This window comes from Sparus aurata, chromosome 4, assembly GCF_900880675.1.
Source record: "Sparus aurata chromosome 4, fSpaAur1.1, whole genome shotgun sequence".
Classification (NCBI taxonomy): Eukaryota; Metazoa; Chordata; class Actinopteri; order Spariformes; family Sparidae; genus Sparus; species Sparus aurata.
In genome coordinates, this window is record NC_044190.1 from 29,822,686 (window position 1) to 29,840,194 (window position 17,509).

The 17,509-nt window shown below is 41.3% G+C and overlaps 4 protein-coding genes across 4 annotated transcripts; 2 read left to right on the top strand and 2 right to left on the bottom strand.

The window, feature by feature from the left end:
• The first annotated feature begins 350 nt into the window (after positions 1 to 350).
• Positions 351 to 3,623, top strand: pdcd2 (programmed cell death 2). The gene is made up of 8 exons (XM_030413492.1): positions 351 to 678; positions 1,445 to 1,553; positions 1,725 to 1,781; positions 1,979 to 2,167; positions 2,291 to 2,443; positions 2,543 to 2,643; positions 2,727 to 2,840; positions 3,055 to 3,623. The coding sequence occupies exons 1-8, from the start codon at positions 481 to 483 to the stop codon at positions 3,232 to 3,234; spliced, it is 1,101 nt and encodes a 366-aa protein (XP_030269352.1). The 5' UTR covers positions 351 to 480; the 3' UTR covers positions 3,235 to 3,623.
• Positions 3,624 to 4,617: 994 nt separating this feature from the next.
• On the bottom strand, positions 4,618 to 10,309 carry tbp (TATA box binding protein). The gene is made up of 9 exons (XM_030414672.1): positions 10,180 to 10,309; positions 9,444 to 9,679; positions 8,707 to 8,869; positions 8,350 to 8,530; positions 8,040 to 8,127; positions 7,727 to 7,818; positions 7,345 to 7,512; positions 6,351 to 6,445; positions 4,618 to 6,086 (listed from the first exon to the last, which is right to left on the bottom strand). Exons 2-9 carry the CDS (start codon positions 9,492 to 9,494, stop codon positions 6,007 to 6,009), a joined length of 918 nt encoding a protein of 305 aa, XP_030270532.1. The 5' UTR covers positions 9,495 to 9,679; positions 10,180 to 10,309; the 3' UTR covers positions 4,618 to 6,006.
• Positions 10,305 to 12,297, top strand: psmc3 (proteasome 26S subunit, ATPase 3). The gene is made up of 2 exons (XM_030414670.1): positions 10,305 to 11,283; positions 11,831 to 12,297. The coding sequence occupies exons 1-2, from the start codon at positions 10,339 to 10,341 to the stop codon at positions 12,167 to 12,169; spliced, it is 1,284 nt and encodes a 427-aa protein (XP_030270530.1). The 5' UTR covers positions 10,305 to 10,338; the 3' UTR covers positions 12,170 to 12,297.
• A 2,055-nt stretch (positions 12,298 to 14,352) lies between these two features.
• Positions 14,353 to 16,740, bottom strand: psmb1 (proteasome 20S subunit beta 1). The gene is made up of 6 exons (XM_030415598.1): positions 16,535 to 16,740; positions 16,080 to 16,187; positions 15,734 to 15,815; positions 15,336 to 15,465; positions 15,050 to 15,156; positions 14,353 to 14,956 (listed from the first exon to the last, which is right to left on the bottom strand). The coding sequence occupies exons 1-6, from the start codon at positions 16,633 to 16,635 to the stop codon at positions 14,771 to 14,773; spliced, it is 714 nt and encodes a 237-aa protein (XP_030271458.1). The 5' UTR covers positions 16,636 to 16,740; the 3' UTR covers positions 14,353 to 14,770.
• Positions 16,741 to 17,509: the final 769 nt, after the last annotated feature.

A 17,509-nucleotide genomic window follows, 5' to 3' on the forward strand; every position in this document is an offset into this window, starting at 1 on the left:
GACAATGTCCCTTGACGTGAAGTATCAACTATCATACCATTGAAATACTACATAAAAAGACAAATAAAGAATAAAAACTCAATTGTTGACTTCAAATTGCAGTCTGTGTCAATGTATTTACCTCCAGTGACTACTGATGACACATGTCCGCCATCTAGTGGACACAGTGAAAATTACACGACATTTAAAAATATATATATGTATATTATGGTTCTTGGATTTTCAGAATAGTGTCTAAACATCATGTTTGCCCTCATCTCATATAAATCTAAATTAGTCTTTAAGTACACCCTCATATTTCTACACTGAAGAGCTACGAGGGATACGGAAACAAACACCGACTCATCAGTGTTTCCGCACGGACCCTTTTCTGAACCGCACCTGGTTTCATGTGTTACTTGTGATGGAGAGACTTCTCGCTTCTTCTGCTTGACAGTCGCTCACACAGCCTGGACGACTGACGGACAGACAACCTGCAACATGTCCGGCGATACGAGCAGGTCCTCGGCGGAGGTAGTTCTGGGTTTCCTGGAGGAGGCGGAGCCGTGGCGGCTCTTGTCTCCGCAGTTCCCCAGTAAAGTCGGGGGGAAACCGGCGTGGCTCAGCCAGAGAGGCCTGCCCTCAGTGCCCGAGCTGGAGTGTGAGATTTGCCGCCTGCCAATGGCCTTCCTCCTGCAGGTCAGTGTTTCGGAGAAGGGAGGGAGAGTCTACCATAAACATCACTGGTTGTCAGAGAGCTCAGTTTTAAAGGGGAGAAATGTAGTTTTGGAGAAGAAATTCAAACTCTTTTTTAAATATTTAATGAGGTAATAAACCAAAGACAGAAACATTTTTTTGTCCTTAACTGAATAAACAAGCTATTCTCAGGGGAAAATAAGGTCCACATTTTGAAGCTAGGAAGCGGCAGGGTCCGCCAAATATAATCAAAGTAAAACAGTATGACATTGTGTTTGTCAGTTTGTTTATTCAGTCATGAAAATGAGTGCACCTTTAACCTGAATTAAACAAGGTTGTCAGTGAGGAAACACTGGAGCTGCTTCATAGATGATTAATAATAAATACATAAAAACAGTAAATGACAGCTGCTAGAGCTTAACCCTGTATGTGGACATTTCCTGAGTAAATGTACAAATTAAGTAGGGAATAGATTCAATAAAATAAGAATAATAAGAATAGATTGAATCTAAGCACAGATTATTAGAACTACTTTACACACATTTAGGGTAGAATATCCACTCCAATAATAAGGAATTCATACTGCCAAGTCTTCAATCTGTCCATCAAGTAGTTAATCTCTAGCCGAGCCCACCTCAGCCTGAAAAATAGATAACACTAACATAAGGTGTGTCTTGGTGTGACAGCCTGGCTTTAGATTCTGCTTGGCTGAACTGCTTTATTACTTTAAACTCTTCTGTTCACTCAACTTATTTCATTCTCCTTTCAGGTCTATGCGCCCATTTCTGGCCAGGACAGAAGTTTCCACCGAACGCTCTTTCTGTTCTGCTGCAAAACCCACGAGTGCTACACATGCAACGACAGCCGCTGTGTGAAAGGTAATCATTATTGTTGCTTCAGTGTTTTTTGTCACAGCAAAGAATATCTGACACCTCTCTTAAAATCTTCTTTTCAGTCTTTGGTCTTTGCTTTATTTCATCTCCCCCTTTTCTCCACATCCCCTCTGACAGTTTTCTGACAGATTGTGCTTTCTCTTCCTGTTCTTTCAGTTTTTAGAAGTCAGATCCCTCGGAGGAATGAGTTCTACCCCTTCAACCCTCCATCAGGTGTGTGTATTTTGCCAGGATGTCAGTCAAATATAACCATTCATCACCTCATTATACCAACTGCTGCACAAGTAAAGCAGAATTATTTGAAAGTTGTCATTTACAAGTACGTCTAGATGTCAAAGAACTGATATAAGTATTGGGATGATACTGTAGTAAAGATTAAATTGACTAAAACTTGTGATGTGTTTTCTCAGAGGAAGAACCCCCCAGTGAGTCTGATTCGGACCAGAGTGTGTTGTCCGTCTCTGGAGTTAAACTATGCTGGGTGTGCGGTTGCCCCGGCAGCAAAGCCTGCTCCCGCTGTCACTCTGTAAGCTACTGTGGAAAACACCACCAGACCCTCCACTGGAAACACACTCACAAGAAGGAGTGTTGCAGCCAAGGTGTGTGTCATGCATTGGACTGTGTTTTGTCGCCGCTTGAGTTTAGAAGCAGCAGATTTTCTATCAGTTCCTGTCACCAGAAAAGCGTAATGTCTGCGTTCTGTCTTTTGTCCGTCTATATAGAAGTGTCAGCTGTCACAAAATCTCCCTTCCTCTTCCCCGAGTCTGAGCTGCTTACTGAGCCTGAGGAAGACAAGGAGGAAGAGACGGACACAAAGGAGGCTGAAGAGGGAGAAGAAGAGCAAGGGGGTGTGGATTGTCCCTCCTTAGCAGACAGTAAGCTTTTACTTATGTCCGACAACTGATCGCATGTATTCAAAGAAAGAAATAATGAAATGTTTTCCATCACATCCTGACTCTGTTTCCTCTATTCAGCCCTGGCAGAGACAGACCTGGAAGATATGGCTATGCATGAGACTGAAGACAGCAAAGTGTTCCAGAGGTTTAAAAAGAAGATCGCACCAGAACCACACCAGGTGAAACAAAAAATAGGCACATATGGAAAGGTGCTCATATGAATGCTATTTGTGTTTTGCTCATCGTGTTTTTTCATGTTCAGGTGGTGCGTTACAGTCGAGGGGGCTCTCCGTTGTGGGTTTCTTCTCAGCACATCCCATCTGATCAGGACATCCCACCATGCACCTGTGGTGCCAAAAGGATCTTTGAGTTTCAGGTAGTCGCTGGCTATAATCTCACCTCTTAAAGACAAACCTGGGTCTATTGTTTCTTCTCACTGCCGTTCGTTCCTTTTCCCCTTGTTTTTTTCACTCGCAACAGTCTTAAATGACAAAATGTTCTTGTGTGCCATGTGTATAAGTTGTGTATGCAGGTTGTTGATGGGGAAAACATGCCAAGTTCATGTAATAATCATATTTGTGTTTCTTAAGGTAATGCCCCAGCTGTTGAACAGTCTGTCTGTGGACTCGACGGGAGCCAGTATCGACTGGGGGACGCTGGTTGTCTACGCATGCTCTGACAGCTGTAACCATGACGACAAGTACCGCCCCGAGTTCATTTGGAAGCAGGACTTCGGCTCAGAACAACACACACAGATTAAACCCACATAATGTGTGTGTCCTGCTGGAGACAGTGTAGGACACACTGATGAATGTGAAAAGACTCAGCGATGGGAAAACTGTTTTTTTTACTCCCACTGGATTAAATCGCAGTTGTAGTGATGTCACTCCTCATTTAGTGGGCTGGACATCATCTGCTGCTCTTGTATGTTACAGATCATCATTGTGAAATAAATCTATAATTTCCTGCCACCTCCAAACCTTTTTTTATGAGCCTCAAAATTCTGTATGCTAAGAAGAATGCATCTGTTGTTTCTGACCTGTGTTCGTCAGGTTTATACATCATCAGTGCTGCTTACTGTTCATACAGTATCTCTAACAGATAAAGACCTTGTGCCTTATCATCACACAATAAAGTTTTTTTTAACAAAACTGAAAAAGTGTTCTTCTGATTTCCTGCAGTCTTTTTGTGGCAGATGGATGAAGTACACATAACACAGCTACGTGTAAATGTTAAGACCTTGTTAAACTGTACAAGGTTTAAAATGATATCTTATGTTATCTTGAGTGGTATGAATTAAATTCATGGTGACATACATCACAGAAAAATCAGATGTGGGATATATGGACACAATACATATTTCCATGTGAACTACCAGGTTTTCACTGATTTAGCAAAACATTAAAGAAACATTATGTAATTATGTTACTTTAAAATAACAGCTTCAAAATCATGATAGTTCACTGATTTATTATGTGGTGAATGGTATCTGTCACTCAGACTGAATCCCCCATGAGATGTGCATAACGCTTTTTATGTTACGAAGCGGATGTTTTCGGTTGTCCTTCTCCTCCGGCTGCTCTGCCTCAACTCTCAGTGATCTACAGAGTTTACTGATGGACAGATAGCTTTACTTGTTGTGAAAGTAAACGCTAAATTTAGCTGCTGCTAGCTACTTAGCTCATCGGAAATTACTTCTGATAATATTGTTACAGGAACCTTTGATTTGAATTTACCACAGTGGTGATACACTCAGGAACTGTGGGAGTGCCAAATTGCAACAGTTTCCAATTTTCTACATAATGTTGCTTTATGTTAAGAGTTAACTTTTCAAATGGCAAAAGAAGTGGCAATTACAGGTTAACATGTGTTTACAGTGAATGAGATCATATAGAATCATAAAACTGTCTTTGGTCTTTAAATCTATATACAGTGCATCCAGTTTATCAGTTAACAGTGTTGGGACTCTACTTCTGCTTCACTTCCTCAAAAGTGAAGCAGATAAGGGCATTTTTCATTTTTGGGTCTTTTTTAAACAATTGCTTTGTCATCAAACAAAACTTATGCACTCACACTTCTTATGATAGACCTCACACGGGTTTTACTGGACAACAAAATGTTGGTGTATTCAAAGAAACATCTTTAACAAAAGAGCCGGTATGTACATTTTTATTAATGCACACTGCAGCACATGAACAATTTTAGAAGAATTGCATTTCGGCGTGGCAGAGCTCCCTGGTCGCCTTCTGCTGAGCCCAGATTCACAGCGAAAAGTATTCAGTACTTCAGATCAGTTTCTATCACTCATCTCTTCTGTTCTCGATAGAGATGTCAGCTGTCAGACAAACAAAGATGAAAGCTTCCTGTGACGCACAAGCACACCAAGAAGTGCCCAAAATTTAAACTCGTTTTTGGTGTGGCCAAACAAACTGTGTGGACAACCAGGACAGGACAAGGTCCCTACACTCAAAAATAATTCTTCAAAAGAAAACGTTTAAATATAGTTTTAAATGGCCTAAAAGTTGATATTAAAACTTTAAAACATAACATAAACATGGCAACATGATGCAGAGTTCATCTACCATCATGGTGTCTTTTAGTGCTAGTGGATGTGACTTTAAGATGCAGCAACAGAATAAACCAATACTGTCTTTTCTTCACATTGTGGTTCTTGTTGATTTATAAGTACGTGTAGTAAGTAAGTGTATCAGAAACCCAAACCAAGTGACACAAACTTTGAATAACTAACCAACCAACAACTAGATGACAACTTCAGCAGCAGGACATGGATCAATTTAACGGTCAATTCAAAATTTAAGAGGATCCAACTTTAATTACTGCTTAACAGACTGAACTGTAATACATATGTCTCATGTCATAAGCTTGGAAATCCACAACTTTCATTTTTTAAATTAAGGCTAAACTGAACCAGGATCCAATAAATCTGAATGTTGAAGATAAAAACGCTCAAAAGCAGACCGATTTGGTCTGGCAGAAACAGTCTTTCAAACACTGTCCACAGGAATGTGGGGCTGACAAACTTGAACTTGTCTTGATACAACTTGGGGATCGAGCAGATGATTAATAAAAATGCAATGTACAAAAATATTTAAAACAGTTTAAAATAAAAACATCGAAACAGCCTGAAGTCAGGCTGCTTCTTTTCTAGTCCGCGATATTTTACATTTCTTTACAGTCTTATGTACAAAAGGGATGTTCAGGGATGTGTCAACAGAATAAAATAACTGGGCAAAAACTGAAATATTCCCAACAAATGGAGATGTCTGGGTGTAAAATATTCCTTCACAGAACGTGGCAACAAAAAACTGTTAAAATCCTATTTTTCTAATAAAAAAAAATCTGGAACACTGAACAGAGGGGAAAAAGAGAATAACCATCCCTGCACAAAAGCCCTTATAACAGTCCATTTGTAGAGGTCAACATATAGATGACACTTCATGTGATTACAAAAAAAAACAAAAACAAAAAAACAGTAAAAAGAGACTGGGTCGAGGAGATCGTAAAAGAAAGACCTGCAGGCTCTACGTTGTCTTGCGGAAGCCTTTCAGGATGGGGTAGATGTTTTCAAATGCTTCGTAGATCTCTGCTCTCACCTTGGCACCTTAAAAACAAAACACAGTTATCATTAACAACAGTGAGTTCAACTGGATAGAGCACATAACAATGAAATTGTACTGACTTCAAATCAATCTCAGGTTGGATGTGTGAAGGGATTGGCCGGTACATCAGCACGGTCGATAAGTAACAAGAAATTACAACCACGAAAAGCTCAATCAAACTAACCAACATCCACTTCTTCTCCTCTATGGTTGGGATTAGGACACAGAGTGAAGTGAAGTCGTTAGAAAAGAAGAGCGGGTTTTACCTGTGAGCACAACTTTCCCAGAAACAAAGATGAGCAGGACAATTCTTGGTTTGATCATTCGGTAAATCAGTCCTGGAAACAGCTCTGGTTCATAGCTGTAACAGACAAAGCACGTCTTATTCGACATCTGAAGTATGAGTTCAAACATTAAAATAAATCAAGCCCCATGCAAACTAAATGTTAGAGTAATTGATGAAAAAGAAAAATATTTGAAAATAATTTATACATTTGAGTGTATCTGATTTGCTGAGGATATGCGGATCCATTGTTTAATTGCAGCACTTAATTAGAACCAATTAATACTGCAGTCAGCTCCAGCTATCCACAGTTAACAAATGTACTGATTGCCATTTTCTTGGCTAATTCCGGTTCCTTAAAAGTCTGACCTATCCTGTTCTGTTTAAGAACTATATAACTGACTATAATCAACTAATACAAATAACACAATGTATGCTATTTTAATGGCCTGTTACTGAAATGTCAAAGGGAATTTTAGCTCCCTCTTAGCATTTATGCTGTGTTTACTGGTAAATCTGGGACTCTTATTGTGAAAGGTTAAAATGGAATGAGTCTGTCTGGAACAAAGGAGTGTTTGTAAATTAAAAATCTGACACAAATCTTTCTAAATAAGACCCACAATCGAGCTGCATTTAACAACTTAAATCATCCACACACTGGTATATGCAACAGAGAGAAACAGAGTACACTACACATCACGTTAAAATCTGCTCCGATATGGCCAATAAAAAAGTGACTAATCCATGTAAATAGAAGGAGTCACACTAACAGCTACATGTTATTCAAACTTCAAACAATTCCACATATATGCTTTGAGAAGATCCCCTATTTGTATGGGAGTCCTCAGCCTGACACAACTCTGGCAGAAGTAGAACTAAGCATGTTGGCCAGATATAAAACACATCCATCCTACGCTGCTGGTTTGAAAACAGTAGAAACCAATGACAGCGCATGACATGGAACAAACACAAGTTACCTGCTAAACTGTTGATGTGTGAGGACTAATCCCTCCAGCCGAATAGGGAACTTCACATCGCAGCTTCCCACCATGTTCTGAATCTTGAAGTCCAGAAACTTGGCAGGAAAACCGAGCTTCTGCACCACACGAGCGTATTTTCTTGCTGCTAATCTTGACTGCTCCTCACTAGAGAGAAGGAAAGTCAATGAGAAACAGATTACAGAAAAAGCAGAAGAAAATTGAGAAAAGCCAAGGAGATGAGGTAAGACACAAGAAAGTTGAGAACACTTTATTTAAAGTCAGGGCATAGCTGCATCCCTCCTACAACAACACTACTCTGAAAACCGGCTTCATTTGCTGAACTCCAGCAGATGAAAGGTAAATAAAACTATGTTCTGACCTCTTGGCTCCAGTGCAGACCATCTTTCCAGAGCTGAAGATGAGAGCAGTGGTCCTAGGTTCTCGTATTCTCATGATGACCGCAGCAAAACGCTACAAAAATGGAAAGAACAGATATATTATGACAGCCAACAGTGCTTCCCCATATGTCCACAATGGAGACGGCAAGTGTAAAGTTAGCATATTCCATAGAGTCGCAACAGTGACATCTTGGAAAATGCATTAGGTTGAAATAAACCACATTTTTTCTTACATCACATTCTTGAGCTGTAGAGCAACAAAAAGCGGATCACAATAATGTAGGGAAGTCTCACCTTTGGGTTGTATTCTGCATTCCTGGCTCTCAGAGCGATGGTCTTCAAGTCCAGTTTACAGCCCAGATTAACAGTAGATACTATGTTTCTAATAGTAAGGAAAAGCAGAGAAGCAAAAAGACATTAATTGACAAAGAAAACATTCAGGAAAACTATTCAGCCAAGAGCTCAAAATCTAATTTACGGTCCAATGTGTAGGATTTGGTGTGTGTATGTGTGTAGTACCAGAAGAATTTCCGAAAGAGGTGACCACATGTTGTATAAATTGTAAAGAAACTTTGACCATCTTCCAACTGGATATGACACCTACTGTAGCTGTGGTACTATTCCAGAGCTCTCTGAGGCTGGTGTGGCCGGTGTGATGGGGGTCATGGGAGTCAGTGGGGTGTTGTTGTAGAGCGGGGTATTCCCTGGCAGTGCTGTGGTGGTTGGGCCTGCCACCGTCTGAGAATGGAAAAGCTGAGGCGTCTGCCCTGACGTTCCAGGAAGGCCTGCAGAACAAAATGAAGATAACAATTTACCATTGTCAAGACATGGATGATAATATTGAGTTTATTTGCTCTGAATAAAAAGGGAAGACATCAGTTCTGGGGAGATGTGATTATGACCTCAACTCATAATGCTGACAAAATGACAGAGAGGAATTTAAAAGCAGTGTGTGTTGTACCTGAGTTTGCCTGCTGTGCCTGTTGTTGCTGTGCCTGCTGTTGTTGCCTTTGCTGTTCCTCCAGTATAGACAAACTGTTGGTGTTCTGGACAGGCTGGGGTGTTAGGCCTGAGCCATATGGCATCATGGGACTGAAGATTGGCATGCCTGGGGTCATGGCGCCCTGAACAAGGACACCACCAAAAAGATTAGGTTGGGTTCCAGCAGAAAAGTCATATTAGGAGCAAATGAAACTAACAAATGACAATGGAACATTGACAAAATGATTTCCACTCTGCCTCACAACTTTACATAAATGAAAATCTAACCACCAATGGGCTAGTGGTTGATTTTGAAGGTTCAAAATGCTGCCACGCTACTGCCTAGCTCCTTTTAACAATGATCCTGAATGTGGCATTACATGGCCAAACTGTTGGATCTCTAGTGACTCCTTAAACCCACTTCCCTGGGCTATAGGAGTGTCACACTTCCTCCACTCCTGGCTATAAATATTGTCAATTAATATAAAAGACAAACAAGCCACCACAATGCTGAAGCTGCAGCATGGGAGCTTAAGTGGAGCACGATCAAGCTGCTACACTGAAACCTCAACATGTGTGTGTATTCTAGGCAGCTACGGTGAGCTACGAGTGTGATGTGGTAAATCTGAGGGAGTGTTTGGATCTTGTGCTGTTGACAAAGCAAATTAATTTTAAAATAATATGCCTTAGCCATAAAATAGCTTAAATCGTTGTTACCTGAGGGGAGGCCAGCCCCTGGAAGGCAGGTATACTGTTGTTTTGGTCCATCTTGTTAGCTCCTCACGTTAGCTTACTGCCACTCAGGAGCAGAAAGTAACACAGGCTGAAGCACTTTACACAGCAGGTGCCTCAAAGCTGTCCGTCTAGGGTCAATAATGCAGCAGAAAACACCAACAACCACAGAGGACTGGACTTTAAAGAAACACCCCCTTCTGGATTCTTCTCTGTCCTACCTGAAGAGATGGGTAAAACCAAGGTTAACTCAGAGAAACATTTTATCACTCATAACTTGTCATCATCAAAACTGACTTTAGGGATTGCAAATGTCATGAAGCTGAATCAGTGCAGCTGCAACTCTGGCGCCAACACATTAACCGCATTTAGCTTAAACGTGAATTAACCTTAATTTAGCTTGTTCGTTCATTCGGTACCAATGCCTTACATGTCCAATAACAAGTTTAGTGCAAGATACGGGTGGCAAATTCATCGACGCCCAAGTAACCTTCCAGAAGGATGCCTCCACAGACTCCAAAATGTGACATATCAACAGACTGGCTAACTGAAGTTAGCCGCAGAGCTAACGTTAGCAACACTATGCTAACTAACATGTAGCCGTAACATAACGTCACAGGCATTGCAGCCACAGTGAAAGCAATGACGTGGTGTGCTAAAATGGGTTGCAAACAACTCAAACATTTACCAGTGCACCATAGTAAACTGTCTGGGGTCTTACCTTCACACTCGCACAGTTAAAGTCAGCACACGAACAGAATAACTCAGGTCCGTTTCATCCCCGGTCTTGTGCTTCGGCGCTCACGAGCATCGTCAGTTACTTCCGGAAATAGCTCTTTTACTTCCGCCGTGTCACAGTTCACCCGCAGACAGAGCAAAGATGGCGTCGCTGAGTGACAAATCAGTTTGGGACGAAGTGGAGGATGGAATCGGCGAAGAAGTGTTAAAAATGTCCACAGAGGAGATAGTTCAGCGAACTCGTCTCCTCGACAGCGAGATAAAGATTATGAAGAGCGAGGTGCTGAGGGTGACTCACGAGCTGCAGGCTATGAAGGATAAAATCAAGGAAAACACGGAGAAGATAAAGGTGAACAAAACCCTGCCGTACCTTGTGTCTAACGTAATCGAGCTGCTGGATGTGGACCCCAACGACCAGGAGGAGGACGGGGCTAACGTGGATCTGGACTCCCAGAGAAAAGGAAAGTGCGCAGTCATTAAGACGTCCACTCGACAGACCTACTTCCTGCCCGTTATCGGGCTGGTGGACGCCGAGAAGCTGAAGCCCGGAGACCTGGTGGGTGTCAACAAGGACTCGTACCTGATCCTGGAGACCTTACCCACCGAGTACGACTCCAGAGTCAAGGCCATGGAGGTGGACGAGCGCCCCACCGAGCAGTACAGCGACATAGGAGGGCTTGACAAGCAGATCCAGGAGCTGGTGGAGGCCATCGTCCTGCCCATGAACCACAAGGAGAAGTTTGAGAACCTGGGCATCCAGCCACCCAAAGGGGTCCTGATGTACGGACCACCTGGCACAGGGAAGACCCTCCTGGCCAGGGCCTGCGCCGCTCAGACCAAGGCTACCTTCCTGAAGCTGGCCGGTCCACAGCTGGTCCAGATGTTCATCGGTGATGGAGCCAAGCTGGTGAGAGACGCCTTTGCCCTGGCCAAAGAGAAAGCCCCATCCATCATCTTCATCGATGAGCTGGATGCCATCGGAACCAAGCGATTCGACAGCGAAAAGGCAGGAGACAGAGAGGTGCAGAGGACCATGCTGGAGCTGCTCAACCAGCTGGATGGATTCCAGCCCAACATGCAGGTCAAGGTAAAGATACAAAACACCTTTAACGTACTCAGTCATCGCTCTGCAGTGTAAATTCAGACAACAGGTGAAAACCAACTTAAAAGCTGTGTGAAGGCTGGGGTATTAAAAACCCATAACATATGAAATCTCATCATACATATTGTCTCCTCTGTTCTATTAAAAAGATTAAACAATCTTTCTGTATTGTAACAACACTGTAAACTCAGACTAAATATCTGAAGTTGTGTAAAAGAACAGCAGCTGTTTGGCTATAGTGACTTTTTGCATGACTTTGGTCTACATATATTGTTACTACACCTTTGCTAAATACCAAACGAGCTATTCAGATTTATAGTAGTCAACAGTGTTTTCATAAACATAAGAGCAAAAACTTTATTTCCAAAAGCGTATAAACAAACCTAAAATAACCCTCTGTAATAAGGTGACATTACATGAGAGAAGTTTGTTCTGGATGTTCAAAGAGTTAGGCACCAATTTCCTGCCTTTTAACTCACTGCTCTACAATATGATGATTGCAGTATAACTACATATGTTACATTTTTTTCAGGTGATTGCCGCCACCAACAGAGTGGATATCCTGGACCCTGCGCTGCTCCGTTCAGGCCGTCTGGACAGAAAGATCGAGTTCCCCATGCCCAACGAAGAGGCCAGAGCTCGCATCATGCAGATTCACTCCCGCAAGATGAACGTCAGTCCTGACGTCAACTACGAGGAGCTGGCTCGCTGCACCGACGACTTCAACGGCGCCCAGTGCAAAGCAGTGTGCGTGGAGGCCGGTATGATCGCACTGCGCCGCGGGGCCACAGAGCTGAACCATGAAGATTACATGGAGGGAATCCTGGAGGTCCAAGCCAAGAAGAAGGCCAACCTTCAGTACTATGCCTGAGGACACTGCCAGTGTGTGTCTTTTGTGTGTGAGAGGGTCTTTGATTATTAAAACAGATGTTGAGTAAACACTTGTAACAGTTGCTGATAACTTTGGGCTAATAAAAAGAAATATAATCTCAAAACTAAGTGTTGTTGTGTTTCCTCCAAATAAACTCGGAGGGTAGAGTTTACATTTAAAATCTTCCTGGTTTCAGGTGGTGCATAATAATTTCACAGCTGCTGTTGATTCTTTTGCTTTAAAAATATATATAATGTAATATTTACTTTAATTATATATAAGTATAGCATTTATTTAATATAAGTATTTACATGTAGCTTAGTTGGAAAACCTTTGTTAAGTGAAGTCATTAACCAAACAAATACTGTAGTTAATTTTTGGTGAAATGTCAACAGTTGCAGCTTAGCTTGTTTGATTGCTCTCACTGGATTCCGGGTTGTTAAAGTACTGTACAGCCTTGTTAGCATTATTTCTGGCAGTCGGCTTCCAAGATACTACCAGTGGGCTGGTGGGTGATAAACAAATCATAAATTAAAGAAAAGATCACATTTTTTTATGTGAGTCTTAAAACTAGAGCTGTTGATGATTTGTAGATTAAACAATTGAAAGAAAATAAATCACCAAAAATGTTGATATTAGATGAATCATTTCAGTCATTTTTTGAGGAGAGAATGTCAGGATGTGCTGGTTTTCTCTGTGAAATGTGATTGTAAATGAAGATTCTTTAGGTTTTGGACTGTTGGTTGGACAAAGAAAGCAATTTGAAGACATTATCTTGGGCTCTAAACTAAATGGTTAATCATGAAAATTGATAATGAAATAATCATGAGTTTTAACCCTACTTTAAACAATACTGACATCCCAGATAAAACTGGGTTGTTGTTGTTTTCTCAAAGTTATAGACTTTTCTTGTAACAAATAGCCCTGATCTTTATATCAATTATTATTGTAACATAATAGATCAGTTCTGAGGACCCACTTTCATACAGCATAATAGTTTCATTCATCAAGTAGAATTGCACAACGTAAGGATAGTTGTAGTCCTTTGACCCACAAAAGCAATCCATCATCTATAATTGCTTATCCTTTCTGCAGATCCCCACTGACATCAGGTGACAGTCAGTGTGCACCCTGGACAGATCACCAGTACATCACAGGGCTGACAGATAGAGACAAATATGTCTTTGTATTGCTACTGCTCACATTCTCAGCACATAAATAATGTGAAGAAAATGGAATGAAGTTTAAGCACCAGCAGAAAGTGTTTTTCATATGTCCCTCCTTCAAATGTGTTCAACATGAGAACATTATTGTTTCCAGCCCACTTTGAATAACGCTGTTGTTTGGTCTGCAGCTACAATATATGCAGTTAGATTAGCTCTGCACTGGTCACATCACATCAGGACTGACTAAAGGCAGTCCACAGTAGGCTTCTCCTCTCAGCTTGTGTGGCACCATCCTGTGGTGTTCAGAGGACCATACACTGATAAACTACACTCTGTTGCATTGTTCTAATCAGATTACTTGGCTAATTGAAAAATCCTAGTTAGTGCAATACCCCCACCTGTAGGAAAAGACAGATGTCTGCCTGATAGACATTGTGAACAAAGCTCAAACTTGCATATCTTGTAATTTCTCACGAATTGTTAGTTGATGTATACCATGTGGGCAAGTTGGCATATTTTGCAGTAAACTCAATTGATTTGCTTTTTTTTTTTCTGCCATTTAACTTTTATATTGTATAGATTGTAGTTTGTTATGATATTGTACCACACATATTTTCAAATGTTTAACAAAGTAGTTTGAGCTTCTTTTTCTAAGTAGATTTATTTAACCTAACTAGATTTCTCCCTTTGCTGTAGTTCAACTTCAAGTGTGAAGTAATTAGTAGTAAGGCCTTCAAAGTACCTTCCTCAACCCTGTTCATTGAAAAAAATAATTTACCTATCAACTGCATTTTAATTTACTGCACCAGTACTGGTGACTGTACCATAAGGCCACCCTATTCTAAATTTCAAAATAATCTATAAAACACACTCATTGTCTTTCTTTTTTTTACTGCTGTTGAACTATACTAATTTCCTGGCTCTTTTGCACACTAGGACAAAATTGACTGCAAAAGATATGTCTGTGTTGGAGCGTCCATGTGTGAGCTAATGCAATCAAAAAAGAAGCACACTTCAGTTCTTTACATTTATTAAGAATGTAAAAATAACAGAGTACATATCCTTGTAAAGCATAATCAAAAAACCAAACAGAGTCTGGGCAAGGGTGAGTGAAGAATTTAATTCTCAGAACAGGAGTGTCGATCTAGAGTGAGGTTGCCAACACACAAGAACATAGATGTAATAATGTCAAAAGTTGAAGGGAGTAAGTGTGGAAAGCAAGAGAATAGCATCAATTTGGAATTAATTTGAACTGATATATAAAAAAGGGAAAATGTGCTCCACAGTTAAAGCCCGACTTTAGAAGCTACTAGCAGCAACTTCGGGATCAACACTCCTATTTTAAGAAACTTCATGTTATGAGGCCAAACCAACAGGGTGAATATGGAAAGAAGAGACCAAAGATGAAAGCAGAAAAAGGTGAACATTTCCCTCCTCAGTCCTTTCTCAGTGGTACGGTCTGCTCTTTGATGCCTTCCTTGGTGATGACACAGACCCGAAGGGCATCTCCAGTGTAGACATCTCTCTCTGCGGCCGAGATGAAGACGTCTTTCACCAGCTGAACCGCCTTGTCCTGAGTCAGAGGAACATGCTGCACACCCTCCATGTTCTTGAAACCAATCTGTGGAAGGAGAGACAGATATGAGCACACCTTGTCCGCAGAAAAAGTTGGATCATGGCAGAAAGCTGGTCAGTATGCAGCGTCGATATTCACCTGGTTGTCTAGCAGTGGTTGTAGCATGGCACTTGCTGATCCGCCGGCCTTGTATGTGTCTCTCTGGTAGGAGCCCACTGGGTCAAAACTGTACACTGCTCCTTTGCCTGCATCACCACCATAAAATGTTACAAATAAATACAGTTATTAAAAGAGCACAGTCAAAGCTTTGTACAATTTACAGCTTGGACAAAAATAAACTTGTGTGACGCAAACAGCTACAGCTTAAATATGCATTTTTTCCTTTACTCACAGAATCATTCAGTCCATTCAACAAAGTGCTTACCCTCTTCATCCAGCCCTCCGATGATGTTGTAGACGTAGTAGGGGAAAAACCGCCTGCCGTACAGGATGGTGGACAACATGGCTGCGATGGCTCCGCTGGTCATCATCTTATTGTTTGAATGTTTATACATCTGAGAGAGAGGAGGGAACGTTTATTCTTTGAGTAACCTGAAAATCAGTGAACATTAAAGAGAGGCAAACAGACGGATTGCAAAAAATAAAAATGTCATCATTTAAGACAACAAGACACGGGAGAAAAGCAGCCATGTCAGCTCTGTCTTGGATACCAAAATGAGCAACAGACTCTCTGGTGGGCAAGCAGTGGCAGGACAGTTAGCACGGTCAGCAGTTAGATCTTATTAAGTATGAGACTATAAGAGAGTGAAACCAAAAGCCCACCTTTAGTCTAGCATCAATGATTTTAGTCAGAGTCAAGCAGTCGCCATGGAAACCGCTGCAGCCAATGACGGTTGTGTCTGTCCTGTGAGGAAAAGAAGCACAGAGATCAGCGACAGACAGAGGAGCATTTTCTTCACTTGGCCTGGATAAATGTGACAATGACAGATAACCACTGACGGTGCTTTCCTGAGGGACAGGGGCGATCAAAATGTGACATAATATTAATGTACACATAACTACGAAAGGAGCAGCTATATGTTATAGGTTTAAAAAGAGTTGTTATGTCTTAATAGTGTCAATCTGTTGCCCCCATTCCTCAGTCCAGGCAGTGACTGTGCACACTTACAGCTTGTAGCATTTTGGAGAGTCCCGGCTGTGGATTGAATAGCCTTCACTCAGTCTGGTATCTGAGGCTACGATGGCAAAGTCTTCCCCGGCAACCGCTAGTACAGTTCTGGAAAAAAAACACATGAAATGTCATTTATCATACACAACACCTCAACAGAGAGGGAAATGGACGGTTGTCCCAGACACTTGCTGACGGAAGCTAAGCTACTGAAACTGAAACTGTGGCGTTCACTAATATTTCCTATTTAAAAATGTGGGGTATAACGTCTGCTTGATAAACACATTGAGATAGAGGAAAGCTGCTCTATGCCCTCCACAAAAAAACTATACACTGTTCACACACTTCTCATTAACTTCATCTTTGTTTAGTTCCAGCTAGCATGTCGCTTGCTAATCTGTTTAGCTTGTTAGCTAGCAGGATAGTTGGCCAGACGTTATCAGAATCGCACTCACCCTCCGTTAAATGCGTAGGGTGAGAACCGCTGCTCTACTGGACCGGCATAATGATAGTCCTTCATCTTCCCGGGGTCTCCAAAAGCGTGAGAGGAAAGCATTTTATCACAGAAAGCCAACGGGGTTCAAGATCTCCTCCGGTAAACTCGCTGTATCACCGCAATATGGCAGCCTTCTTCTTTTGGGGTCATAACACCGGTACGTTCAGCAGTGAGCTGTGTGAGAGCGCCCCCATAGGCTGTTTGGTGTAGAGCAGGAGCCAGCAGACTGGGAGAGAGCTCATCACTCTGCTGTGAAAATATCCTGATCAGGATTGCACGGATTGATTTCTGAAGTCACAAATCAGACCTGGGTCATGACTTCTGAACTATTTATGTAAAAAAAAAGAACAGTATAAGATATATCAAAAGCAGATACCAACTAATTGCTTACTTCAGATGTGCGGTTTGCTAGAGTGCACAATGTTAGACCAAATAGATCTATTGAACATGTGTGGACAATTTGTTTGCAATGTTAATTCAATAATCTGCTCAACAACCGAATGCATCAAAACCTCAAGGTAAGTTCACCCAGTTCACCCAGACTCATGTGCTGATGGGTTGTTGGGACGGTTAACATAAACACAGGACCAAGCAGCAGATCAACCTTAATAACTGTTCAAGAATTATGAAATAAAAGCGATGAAGATTAATTTACCTGTTACATGCTGAAAAAAAGGTATTGAAATGTAATAGTCAAATCAAGTCAAATGTATTTCGACAGCACATCTAAAACAACAGATTTCTTAACAAACAAGGCAAAAGTGAAGGAGGTCTACAGAACAGACAATAAAAGATCAGAGCTCAACATAAAATATCTGAGCAACATAAAACCTAGAAGAACAACTATTATGAGAGTCCAATTAGTTGTAGCAATTTAAGTAAAAGCCAAAGAAAAGAAGTTGTTCTTGAGCCGTGCTTTCAACAAATTAATAGA

Coding starts and splice junctions, on each gene's coding strand:
- pdcd2 (XM_030413492.1), top strand. CDS start 481: ATGTCCGGCGATACGAGCAGGTCCTCGGCGGAGGTAGTTCTGGGTTTC. Junction 679..1,444: donor CAATGGCCTTCCTCCTGCAG/GTCAGTGTTTCG, acceptor TTCTCCTTTCAG/GTCTATGCGCCCATTTCTGG. Junction 2,444..2,542: donor TTGTCCCTCCTTAGCAGACA/GTAAGCTTTTAC, acceptor TCCTCTATTCAG/CCCTGGCAGAGACAGACCTG.
- psmb1 (XM_030415598.1), bottom strand. CDS start 16,635: ATGCTTTCCTCTCACGCTTTTGGAGACCCCGGGAAGATGAAGGACTAT. Junction 15,157..15,335: donor CGGAGGGCTGGATGAAGAGG/GTAAGCACTTTG, acceptor GTGGTGATGCAG/GCAAAGGAGCAGTGTACAGT. Junction 14,957..15,049: donor AACCACTGCTAGACAACCAG/GTGAATATCGAC, acceptor CTCCTTCCACAG/ATTGGTTTCAAGAACATGGA.
- tbp (XM_030414672.1), bottom strand. CDS start 9,494: ATGGACCAAAACAACAGTATACCTGCCTTCCAGGGGCTGGCCTCCCCT. Junction 7,513..7,726: donor GTCTGCACTGGAGCCAAGAG/GTCAGAACATAG, acceptor CCTTCTCTCTAG/TGAGGAGCAGTCAAGATTAG. Junction 6,087..6,350: donor TGGGAAAGTTGTGCTCACAG/GTAAAACCCGCT, acceptor TTTGTTTTTAAG/GTGCCAAGGTGAGAGCAGAG.
- psmc3 (XM_030414670.1), top strand. CDS start 10,339: ATGGCGTCGCTGAGTGACAAATCAGTTTGGGACGAAGTGGAGGATGGA. Junction 11,284..11,830: donor AGCCCAACATGCAGGTCAAG/GTAAAGATACAA, acceptor CATTTTTTTCAG/GTGATTGCCGCCACCAACAG.